Here is a 12969-nt window from a genome sequence, read left to right as displayed (position 1 = left end):
ATCTGTGTCAGAGCCTCCATTCCAAAATCATCTCCTTCATATTTACCTGGTAAAACCTGTAACACAAGGCACATGAGGGGATCACATTGTCAAAGTAAGAGTGAAAATAAACACCGGTATTACCAAAATGAAACACTATAATACAAAGCTCCCAGGGAATGAAAAGCAAAAAAAAAAGGTAAAGCAAAATTATAATGAAAGTCCTCACATTTGCAGCTACTTGTCTATCTTACAAGTAAAAACACATCTTTGTTTTGGGGAAGTATGGGCTACATTTGAGAAAATACACCAACTTCAATTTTTAAAACCCCAAGTAATCTTCTAACTCAGAAAAAATGGGTCTGAATTACCCATTTTTGTCTTCCAAAATCCCCCAACTGCAGGTAGCTCTCCAAAACCAAGCCAAATCCTGCACTTCTTCAACAGATTTTACTCAGTCCTCATTTGAACTAACTCCTATAGGCTTGCTAGCTCTCACCTCCTCCAATACTTTTACCACTACTTCACATCAGCAACAATTTGCCTAGGGTTTTCAGGGTGCAGATCTGGCCATACCTGAGCAGACTCTCATGCAGCACAGGCACACCTAAGAAACGCAGATGAAGCAGTCACCTGTGCAGGCCCACAGTGTAGCACAGGTGTAGCTCTGCTTCTCAGAGCAAAGCTTGCAGAAGCACCTGGAAAACCTCCCTGACCATTTGCTGTTACATTTCAAACTGAAGTCTCATAAAAGACTTCAGATTTGAAGATGTGCACCCAGAGAGATCAAATTAAAACCAGGGAAATCTCTCTGACAACTGGCTAGGCTGCACTATTGCCAGGTACAATCAGCTTGCTTGTTTGGGTAAATGAAACACCCTGGCACGTTTCCCAAACTGCCATTTTACCTTCCTCTCTCCCTCCACCCCCCCTTTTATTTCCTGCTTAATGGAAGATTATCAATCTCTGGAATACAAAACACCATTAAGAGCTCAATGTTAGTTATGTCAGCACACAAACAGTTAAAAAACTAAATACATTCTGTATCCAAATTACTTATCTACTGAATTAGAATTCTTTATTCATCAAATAAGATAATCTTCAAATGAAGTAAGGAAAAACTTCTGTGCACCATCAATCTTTCCTTCTGAAGTTCGAAGCAATATACCCTTCCATTGCATAAGAGAGTATGAGAATCCTAATGCAGACTTCTATTAGATACTAAGCTGTGGACAATGTCAGCAGATGTCTCCATACAAATTTTGTCCTTGCAATGATAAATTATGCTGCTTGAAAAGATTTTAAATAAGACAACCTACTTTTTCACTTGTTTCTCTTACCAGCTAACACTGTATAGTCAATACAGTGGGAGGGATCCCCAATCTTCTGTCCAGCTGCACTCAGAATGACTAAGTCCTTATAATACACATTTCCTACCAGTCCAACCAATATGCAAAATGCCTCTGTCACATAAAACACTGCATTAAAATGTATTTCCAAACTCATAACCTACTGCACTGTACAACAAAGGAGCACTAACTGCCATTGTCGTCAGAATCTTCACTGCTGCTAGGAAGCCGACGTCGTTTCATGATCTCCCCGGGAAACAGCAGGCAGCCTGTAAAGCAATGAGACAGCACTTAACCCAAGATAATAATACACAGTCATCAAGTTGTGTTTCTGATGGCATTCGAGGATTTACAGCACACAAAGGAAAACAAACAACTTTAAACAGCATCTGAAATATGAACAGTGACTCTCTCAGGGATGCTTAATTAGGCAGTCATCAGATGAGCAAGTGAACAAGATTGGAGAGTATTGATGACAGCCCCACCAACACTTTCACCCCTAAGCAAGAGCCTATTTTCTTCTGAGAGGTCTTAAAATCACTAAATAGCTGCAGTCAATGTGCTTGACTTCCCCTGCCCATTCTGACACTGGATTTGTAATACAATAACATTTGTACTGCTAGTGTAAATATTTGCTTTGGCTAATATGGTACTGGAACCATTTTATTCCTGTTTAAAGTGCCAGATTTACAAAATCAAAGTTTAAAGTCATCCACATATATATGTGTATTTATATATATACACATATGAAAGAAGTATCAGCAATAGCAAGCCAAGTTTTCCCACATTAACTACACATGCATCACCTATGCCTTGGAAAGCACCACTCTCTCCAGTGAAAGTGCTAATTCCTCCTGCAGGCACATACCCAACACTGTGCTTCAGGAATCAGACCACCAACTGACTGCACAGAAGCTCCTATAAACTGCCAGACTTCTACCAGTATTGAGTTCAACTGCACATGAGCCAGTGATGTAAAGACAAGAAGTTCAGTATCTTTTTAACTGCTATTCACGGGGTGCTGGTATTTTCACAAGTATTCTTTGTGGAATGAAATCAAACTCAGAGAAGCTGTAAATAGCTAGTGTGCATTTACATGTATAAAGCTATTAAAAGGTGCAAGCTGAAGAGCAGAAAAAACATGACAAGTGTAGAACGGCACATCCACCATGAGTTAAAATGACAAGGATTCCAGAAGCAGATCAAACCCCTTGATTCTGTGCTTACCACATATCAATCACAGTATCAATAAGGTCTGAGTGTTCTGCTAGCAGCAAAGCCCTCATACGTACCTCAGAGGCACAGATTTCGAAATCATGATGCTGAAATACTTCTTTGCTTCTAGGTATGTACAGAAAATCTAACCTCATTTTCACATGAGCTGAGATTTCTTGGAAAGCCTTCAACAAAACTCTTTTCACTGAGCATTTTTTACACTATACTTGCAAACAGAGGTGGGGGAAAGCCTCCCTCCCAGAGTTACCTTCCAAAGTGGGATTTAACATGGTTGTCTGTGAAGCTTCCAACAGTTTTGAGCTGCACACTTGGCTCACTGAAGGTAAACTGAATGGCTCACTTCACCAAAACCTTTTGTTATCATTTCGCAGAGTAGAAGTTCACAGATAATGTCTAACGCCAGAGAATAAAGAATCATAAATGACAACCTCTTACAGTGCTAGAATTCTCTCCGAAAGAATTGCTCTGAAGCAGACCAGAACTCTGTGTGTATGGCAGACAGAAATGCTGCCAATGAATAAATACCCAGATCACCCTGGACCATCAAAGTCATCTGAATACGCATCTGGTATCAATGTAGTAGGTCCAAAGCCAAGTTCTGACACAATCATCACAGAAAACCAACATTCAGGTCTAGAACAGGTCAAGACTGAAAAATCACTTAACTGCTACAAGGCCAAGGATATGGAAGAAAGTACAAAAATAAGTTATCTCACAAATGTAGCTGGGATATTCCTGGTCTTGGTGCATTCTTGCATAGTCTGAAAAGTACCATGTACCATAATGCAAAGTAACATAGGGCATGTATACTAAGACACACTCATGCCCTTGCAAGGAGTAAGAAAATCTGACATCCTCCTCCTCCACATCTTTCTGGATACACATTTTGAGTTCATCTTTTCCCATCCCTACTTTCTGCAAATTCACAAAGTAAGGGAAGACCAGGAAGCTTCTCCTTCCTAGCTGGTGTTTAAATAATCCCCAACAAACTAAACAGTTTTCTTGTTGGTATTGTTTAAAGGATAGAGTGGTATTCATGCCTCCCAGTCCAAACACTCTCCACAGTTCTGCAGGAAAAAGGAGAAGACAGAACAGAAGCCACTTTCCTGCAGTACAGAATATGAGACAAGACAGCTAATTTCCTTGTCCACTCTGGTCAGGTTTCTGAAGCTGGCCTGTGAAAAGCTTGTGTTCTCAAAGATAAGTCAAGGAAATACACCATCTGATGAAGCTTCTGTGAGATTCCTTGGAGGGGGCAGTTAAAATCCAGCGATCTCATTTTCTCATCTTTGAACCTGAGTTTACAGGGAGCTAAATCACAGATGGAAAAAGCAGCATTCGGCTTCTTAGAGCAGGTCTCAAACCTCCCATGATCAATGCCCTGGAACTTTTGCCATTATAATAAAAGAGTTTTTTTCAACTTCTAAAATAATTTTACACTGTTCCCACTGGATGTTCATATCCACAGTTCAGAAAACATGCTAGAGATAACACTACAACAGCTAGGAAGAACTACAACCACACAGATATTGAAATGATGCTGTCCTTTAGGGTATCACAATGCCTGTAGCTCAAAGACTATTGGTTTCTACTGGGTGATGGTGACCTCAAAGCCACCCAAGAACTGCATCTGAGATAAACCCAGGGGTGGTTAGGTGCAGACTGAAGGTACAGGCTTTCCTTGCTCAACCAGATCTTCCCAGCATGTTTAGAGAATACTGTGAATTCAAGGAACACTTTTCTAATCTTCAAGAAGAAGGGAAAAAAAACCAAAACAAAACCAACAAACCTATAGTAACTCTTTCATTAACTAAAAATAAGGAGGTATCACTATTGCACTGAAAAAGGCAGAATGGAAGAGCTATCAAACTCTTCAGTAAAATCACTCATTTCCTTCTCTTTCCTTTCCTTATCTCAGATTTGAGGGCCAGAAATATTACTTTCCTTTTAATTTCTTGCCCTTCACAGCCATGAAAATGTTGTTATTTTCCACCTGACTTATTCTGACGCACACTTACTATACCCAGGTGCATATACAATGCATCTGGTCCAACTCCAAGCTCAATAAAACTCACTCTGAAACTAAAGTACACCTGTCAATTCCAACGAGTCCAAAGTACATGCAGGCTCATCAAGATTGACTGCACCACAGCTAGTTTAATGGCACATACTGGCTGTGAGCACCATACCTGTAAGTAAAATATGCATAAAAAAGGGTGAAATATTTAAGACAAGCTTTAAAATTTATACCAAGAGTAAGTAACAACTAAGCATCCAGTCTGCAGTACTTGCAGGACGAGACCACCCAGGTTACCAAGTGTAATTCCCAACAACTGCAAGCAACCACATCATTTCTGTTTAGTCCAGAAGTTTCCACAACACATTCACTGCACCCACCCATGCTTCAGAATAACTTGCCAACCCCCTTCACAAAATGAAGCAAGGAAACAGGCAACCAAGCAGTGCCCCTGAACCCTGTATCTCCCATCAGAAACATCTCTACAGGAGTTCTTCCCAAATTCTTACCCCAAAAGGGCATTTCCCCATATACTGTTCACCTGCAGAGTGAGCCCACACATGGGAAGCTACAAGATTCCAGCAGCCCTAGGCTGCTGCACCATCAAGCCAAGCATTCCCCAAGACCTTAGTGACACGTGTAAATACCCAACAACTTTGGCATGTCGTTTCAGTTTCATTTCTTGAAAAGATGATTGCTTCTTCACTTTAAAAGCATCCATTCAGAAATCAGACAGACCAACACACAGCATGCTGACAGTTATCTGCTGATAGTTATTTCTCCTGAGGACTCTATTATAGCATTTACCCATTTACTGGGGGGAAAGGGGAGAAAGGGAGAGAGAGATCAACACACAGACAACAACAAAACACACACATGGACTCAGGCAAACACCAGCCTTCAACCATAGTCATCAGTGGCTCTTCCATCCTTTCTCATCATGCTAGCTCTGGAAGCAAAGCTTTACTCATGGATTAGGTACAAACTTCAAACACACAAACATAACTCTGGATTTACATGGTACATTTTTAAAGGTAAGATTACACTTTGTGAAATGTGTCTTCTGGCTATTGCATTTGGGAGAAAGCACTAAACCTTTTCTAACATACTTGTAAAATGCTATGCAAATGAAATGACTGGATGATATTCATATAATCAATGTCAGGCCACAAAATCACACCTGGATTTCCAGATCCTTGTGGAGGTGAGCAACAAATACCTAATTCTACACAAGTAACTAGACACAGTTAGGAATACAGACACTGCTGTCCACTTCCGAGTATCTGTTGGCAGATGCAGTACAGTGGGTTAGAACCAGCAACATGACACTGTACAGCAAATTCACTGGTCACTATTTTTACCAATACGCATTATCATGCTCCTCTGATGACAGGACCAACATAAGCCACAAACCATGCTGGGCAGTAACACCAAGATCCTTCTTCTTACTTCTATTTCTTGCACAGAAATCCCAGGAGTTGCACAGGTTAAGAGTGAAAACAAATCCAAACCCTTATTCCTAGCTTCTTCAGAGCAGAAATCCCCCCTAAAGCTGGCACAGCAGTAGGCCTATGTGCAACACATCACAGAACTTATGTTACTACTGCACACTTAAGAACACCATATACTTTTTCCTCTCTGTTTGACCCCAGTAGAGAGACATGATCAAATAGGAACATATAAAGTGTGTCACTCTTTGTTATGCAAATAGCTAAACAGAGCCAGATTCTGAAAAATAATTATACATGAAAAAATCTATATCCTCAGGTCAAAGGTTTTACATAGCACAACTCTTACTACAAGGACTGTACAAACCTCTGGGTGAAAGGAGTGTATAATTGAAGCCCTGACAATTAACTGTAACCATGCTAACGTGTGTCACTACAATGAACTGCACTGAACAGCTGCAGAGACAGAATGGGAAGAAAGCAGAATTATGACAGATGTACACCCTGAAGACAAACTGAAACACTGGCTTTTACTGAAAGTAACCCACTAACTGCAATGAAACTAAGACCTAGTTATCTCTAGTAAACAAGAAATCACTTCAAAACACTTATTATACAAATGGAAGTGTGACATAGTCTTAATGACATGGACAGCGGATGAAGACATTTGGCTTGTATCTCACAAACAGGTAAAAGCCATGTAAACCTTTATTATTCCTCTGAAATCCCTAGGAAAGCTTCAACAGCAACATTTTATGGTCACAGAGAGTTATTTAAATAAATAGTGCAATACTACATAGCACAGTCCACAGTATAAAAGAGCCAGACCTTGAATTGGGATAAAAACATCTTCCAAGTCTCATGAAACAAGAAAGTATGTCCCAATGCCAAGAGTGTTCTTAACAAGGAGTATTCCTGCTGACTTCAGCACACCTATTTGAAATCTGACAAGGAAAGGCAGAAGCACAATTTGGATGTAGGAGCCCAACACTTTTCAGCAATCCACATGCTTATTTATGCACCTGTGCAAGTCAGCTCTTAACACTACAACCTGGGCAGTGGCAGGAAAGGATTCCCAAACTGTGCCGGTGGAACTGACTGCCCAAAACCTTGAGCAATGATAAACTAGGCTCCATGAATTGATTCAACCCACCCTGCCACCCATTGCAGTTCATCGCTTGCATACAGAAGAAGCTGTCAGCTTGGTCAGCTCCAGCTGAAAACAGGAGCGCAAAGCAGCAGTACTAACCACATGCAGAAAACAGCAGAGGAAAGACTGGAAGGGTTTGGGTTGCTGTTTTTTGGGGTTTTTTACAGTATTCTGTGAACTGGGAATGAAACCAGAGGAGCTGGAAGGGAAATCTGCAGCTGTGAGGGGAAAGGGGAGTTTATTATTATTATTTTAAACATATGTATTAAACATAGCTCAAAAGCAGGGAGCGAGTGATATCTGACGCCAGAGGGAAAATCCTGCAACTAAAACGTACAACCCTTGCTGTTTCAACAATATCCCACTGAGTGTGAGAAACCTCTAGAAATAGAATCATAACAAGCATATTTTGGCATAACTTTTACGAAGGTTTTAGGTTTGCAAGTGTGGGCAGCTTTTGACTTACTTAAAAGACAGTGCCTGCTTAAAAAGGAAATTATTCCAAATCACAGCTACATCTTCCTCTAAAAACCAACCAAAACCCAGGCTGGTATAAAAGCATCCTCCTGCTTTTATGTTAAAGTGTCAACTAAAATGTGTTGCTAAATGCTATCAGAATTTCTAATAGTACCTAGCAGCTACCAAGAAGCAGCAATCTATTTTTAACGCTGGTGTGCGGCCACACAAACCATTGGAGAGGGACTTTTTACAAGGGCACATAGTGACAGAACAAGGGGGGATGACTTTAAACTGACAGAGGGGAGGTTTACATTGGATATTACGAATAAGCTCTTTCCCTGTGAGGGTGCTGAGGCCCTGGCACAGGTTATCCGGAGAAGCCATGGCCGCCCCATCCCTGGCAGTGTTTAAGGCCAGGTTGGGCAGGACTTGGAGCAACCTGGTCTAGTGGAAGATGTCCAAGGGCTTGGAACTGGATACATTATACAGAACGGTTTGGGGTTGGAAGGGACTATGGTTCTATGTCACACATGGCCAGTCCTTGCTGGGCTAGTGACAGGTATCAAAATCCCGCGGACTTCACCGATAGGCGAATCTAATAAACTTTATCCCCATACAGCTGTCAGCAGAGGGAAGAGACGGAGGGAGAGGCTAGCGAGAGGACGCCCTCGTCCGGGAAGCGTGGCCTTCTGCACCGCCTTCCAGGTGAACTGTGCCTCTCCCGACCCCAACGAGCCGGCGGTGCGGTTGGGGGAAGCCGGAGCTCCAAGACTCCATTCAAACCCGGCGCCTCCCGCCCCGGGTTCTGTGCCGGCTCCTTCCTCCTCCTTGTCCCTCAGCTCCCGGCCTGGCGGTGCCCACCCCGGAGCCGCCGAAGAACGGGCACAAGGGAGGAGAGAAGCGGCCTCGCTGCACCTCCCCGCGGGGGGTGGCACCTCCCCGGCCCCTCGTCCTCCTCTCGGCTCCCTCTGCCTCTCCGCCGCCGGCAGCACCAATCCGCTCGGCACCGGCCACAGATCAAACTTGGTACCCCCAAAGCTGTGGCACTGCCCGAACCAGCCGAAGCACCTTCCCGACCCCTCCATCCCCATGGCCGCGTTGCGGAGGGGGAGATGGGACGGCGGCTCGGCGGATGAAGCAGCATCAGCAGCACGGACGAGACTTGAGCTCATTTTGTGTCTGTCTCTCCTCCCACTCCCAGACAGTTCTGGAAACTGTGTATCACCTCTTGTCACAGGAAACCGACCAGCAGGCGGTGCAAACAAACAAACACCCTCTGCCTCCACCCTCCCGAAATAACGACCGCCCCACCGCCTATCTATCGCTAATGAACGGGCGGGCGCGAACGGCAGGGAAAGACAAAAAACACTAAATTAAAATGAAAATAAAACCCCCAAACGGCCTCAGAACGCAGGCGGGTATCCGAGCCCAGGGACCAGCAGGGTGGCAGCAGCCGGGCGGCTTTGTCTAATTGCATCAAGTGGAATACCGGTGGAGAAGCTCTCACCTCCAACGGGAGGCCGGGCCGCAGGGCTGTTAGCACAGCCCCATCCCGCCTGCACTGGGATCGCGGAGCTCCCCACACCGGCGCCCAACCAACTTCTGCCGTTTGCCGCCGCAGCAATTCTTGCTCTGTTACATTCCCGTTCCTACACCGCCGGTGCCGTTCGGTTCCCTCGTCAACAACCACGGGCACAGCCACACCGGTCACCCCGCACAGCCCCGTCCTGCCCGGAGCCCGCACACCTCACACCATCCCGTGCCGGTTCTCGCCCTGCACCTGCCGGCCGCAGCGCTGCCGCCCCTGCCCGGGGGGCTGCTCGCAACACGTGTACTGCGGGCTCCGCAGCGGGACACACCGTGAGCAATCCGGGGGTACCTCTAGCGGCCCCCCCAGCGCTGTCCCCCCCGGTGCCTGTGCCCTAGCGCACTCCGGCAGTGCACGGCTGGGCGGCTGCGGCGCAGAACAACTTGTGCTTCATTTCACCGATGAGCAGTTTTTATGCTTTCCAAGCATTTTTGGTCGGCAAGCGAAAGCCGAGCGCGCCCGGGGGGGTCCGTGTAGTTACAGAGCTGCTTGTGCACACCCCGAACACCTCCTCCCCCACGCACACGCTGTCGCCGATGGGTCTAGTGGACATGTGGGTATCACGGTGACAGTCAGTGGCCATGGCTCCCCCCGCCCCCTTCCCACACATCACCACCCGAGCAGGACCTGCGCTCTACTATTGCCGTCTGTCTACCAAGTTACTCCAATGCTGCCCGCGGCGGCCGATGCCCCCGGGGCTCTGCCCCCGGCGCAGCCCGAGGCGCGGGGCCGGCTCCTCCGTTGGCCGCAGCACCTCGGGAGCTGCGCGGTCGTCGCCTGCGGCAGCGGAACAAGACACCGGTGCCGGCACCGGCGCAGCCTCCCCGCCCTGCTCCCACCGCCCCGTCCCTCCCGGCCCGGCACAAGTTGCTTGTGGGATAGCGGAGCCGCAAGTCGGCCGCCTCCCCTCGCCCCTCAGCGAGCCGCGCGGCTCTTGGCGCCATGTTAATGACGTACTATCTTATTTCCACTAGGCAGCGACCTTCGGCACCGAACTGCTCTCCTGCCGCCTCCGGAGCGACAAGAAACCCCCATCAAACATGGCTGTGCTGCCGGCTTCCCCCGGCTGGCGCGGCGGGCACGGTTACCTGCTGACGGCGGGGCGGCGGCGGCGGTGAGGGCGGGCAGGGCGGCCGGGCTCCCCCTGCGCGGAGGGCTCGGGGCCGCCTCATGAGTTCGGCGCGGCGCAGGGCAGCGGGCGCGGAGAGCGGCTCCCTGCGCCACACACACCACAGACACACAGAGACTCCCTCTGACTGACGTTTGGACTTGTTATGGAGGAAGGACTCCGTGAATCAAACTCGTTTCTGGGTCACTGCTGCCACAGGGGGGAGCTGCTTTAATCCCCTGCCAAAACTGGAAGGCTAGGGAAGGGGGAAGGAGGGGGGGGGATAATAATCTCGTACCGCCAGGGAGGGGGCGGCCCCGCGGGAGCCAACGTTAACTCTTGGCAGGCCTGGCCCGTATCGGAGCCGACACCCCCCCGGTGAGGTGCTCAGCACCCGGTTGTGCCCACTTGGCCGGAGACCGGGGGGGGGGAAGGCGGCCGCGCCGGTGTTGGAGCGGCCTGACGGAGGACGAGCGGAGCCGACGGCGCAGGGCTGGCAGCTGGGAAGCGGATGGTGTCTGCACCAGGTCCCGGCCGTGGCACTGCTGGTGTTACCCTGCCACCATTGCCTCTTCGCTCCTCAGAACTCCAGCCGATTGCACAAGCAGGAGCTACAGTGCTGCACAGGCTCCCTGTGAGTAACACAGTGTGCTGGGTTTGAGGCGGAGAAACTGAGGCACCCACGAGTTAAACGGTGCGGCCGCATACACAGGGAGTAATTGCCAGGGCAAGAATAAAACTGCAGGGTCCCCATTTCAGCCCCAGCGCTACCCCTGCAGCTCCCAACTTTGACACTTAGGAAAGACCAGAAAGAGCTAACACACGCTGCGGTTCAGTTCACATCTTTCTAGCAGGAAATCAAATTACCTTAAATTGGCACCAAATTACATGCTAAAGTTCCCATTATTAAAAATAGGGGGAAAAAAAGTATGAATGCGTATTTCTTTATTTCCCACATAAATCGCTTTACCTCATGCCATGCTCCCATGCTCCCGACTGAAAGAGAACTCCCCCTTTTGAGCAGAGTTCCTGAGCAAATGCAGTGTGAGGTAATGAACACTATGGAGAAGATTCGGCATAATCCCAGAATTAAGGCAGTCTGTGGAATGTGATCCCCATAACTGCAAATACACATTAATGCAGCCTCCACAGCAGTCTGCCAGAGAATCCCACCTTAGCTCAATAGAGGAACTGGGTCATTACTCATCCATGCAAACGGAGCCATTCATCCTGCCGTCTCACCCACCTACCTACCCAAGAATGACACAGGACTTGCATTGCTACGCATCCTAAGAAGTTGTACTTCACTACAGAAATAACCTTTCCCTGCCCCAAGGTATTTTTTCACTATGAAAATAGGACAGTTGTGGGTTTATATGTAGAACAGCCTGAAGCATCTTCATGTTGTAGAGCCTAAAAGCCTTTGATTCTCTTTGTTTTCATCTCCATGAAAATCAGAAAACACACCAATTTGCTGTATTCACTTCCCTGGATGTCCAGACCAGCACTCCAGTTAAAGTCACTCATTCTCACAGGATCAAGACCTCAGCTCTTTGCCATTCAGTGCACCTGTGATCATCTGCGTGACAGACCAGGTCAGATAAATAATCTGCTTATTGCCATATTTACATCCACACACCCATCATCTCACTCCTGAGCTCCCAGGAACCTACCCCATGTATGCACTGATTGTCAATACTGCCAAGGGGGTCAGAGACTAGAGCTTTGTTGATCTGTATTATCTAAGCAGCATGTGCCATGCTGTGGTATAAACCCTGGAACAGGTTAGAGTAGAGGATTTTTTCACTCGGTGGTCTTCAGGCACCTTGGGGGCTCATGGACTGTATCTTACTTTGTTATAATAAATAATGTCATTAGACTGTGTGCCTCCTTCAGTCATCTTTGGATCAGTATTAACACCCATTCCAGGAGCATTCTAAGAATACGTATAAGGCTTGGAGTAAGGGTTTGTACTACCACACAGAACTTCTGGTCCCTTCTCCAAGTTGTTTCATCAGATATAGTCACTCATATTTTTCCTTGATTTTTTATATAGTTTCTGGATTTCTCCTGCTTGACTTATTTCTGAGCAAATGCACAAAGACAGGGAAAGAATATTTGCTTTTTCAGCACTTTTTTCCCAGCCTTTCATGGAAATCTGTTGCTGCAGCAGTGTCTGATAAAATACTTTAGCTTCTTCCCCCCCTTTCCCCTCTCCCCCCTCTCCCTTCCCCCCACCCCATGCCTTTTGAGGAGGAATCTTTTCCACTAATTCTTGCAGTCTCCACACAGGAAGATGGAGCTAACGATGTTGAGTTCCTTCCCACTGTTAAACTTAGCCCAAGTCTTACTCAGAACCTAAAACTACTCTTCTGCTCTTTTAGTTCCAGTTCTTTGGAACTTCTAATTCCATTTTCTCCTCCTTTATTTGAAAGATTAGGAACTTTAGGGAAAGAACACAGCCCAGATCCAACCCAGCACTGCTGAGACTTTAGGTCGCACTTGATCTTCAAGTGTAAGAACTTCCGGAGAGCTTTAGCATCTTCTGTGAGATGTGTGCCTATTGCAGTGAGATAAGGCGGATACATAGTTGAGCCAAATCCTGTTGAGATCCATTCTGTCTCTAGTTGGTCTA

At 46.8% G+C, this 12969-nt stretch overlaps 1 protein-coding gene across 1 annotated transcript in view; it reads right to left on the bottom strand.

Moving 5' to 3' along the window:
• The window catches only part of JADE1 (jade family PHD finger 1), a 42635-nt gene extending 31313 nt beyond the window's left edge, over positions 1-11322 (bottom strand). Inside the window, exons 1-3 of the mRNA XM_034064471.1 lie at positions 11305-11322; positions 10315-10441; positions 1520-1597 (exon numbers count right to left, since the gene is read on the bottom strand). Of these exons, the coding sequence (XP_033920362.1) occupies positions 1520-1597; positions 10315-10441; positions 11305-11322 (223 nt within the window). The remainder of the gene's footprint in view (positions 1-1519; positions 1598-10314; positions 10442-11304) is intronic.
• Between the last annotated feature and the right edge of the window lie 1647 nt (positions 11323-12969).

Source organism: Melopsittacus undulatus, chromosome 7, assembly GCF_012275295.1.
Source record: "Melopsittacus undulatus isolate bMelUnd1 chromosome 7, bMelUnd1.mat.Z, whole genome shotgun sequence".
NCBI classification, from domain to species: Eukaryota; Metazoa; Chordata; class Aves; order Psittaciformes; family Psittaculidae; genus Melopsittacus; species Melopsittacus undulatus.
Note: the sequence above shows the minus strand (reverse complement) of the source record. Positions and strands in the feature narration are given on the sequence as shown.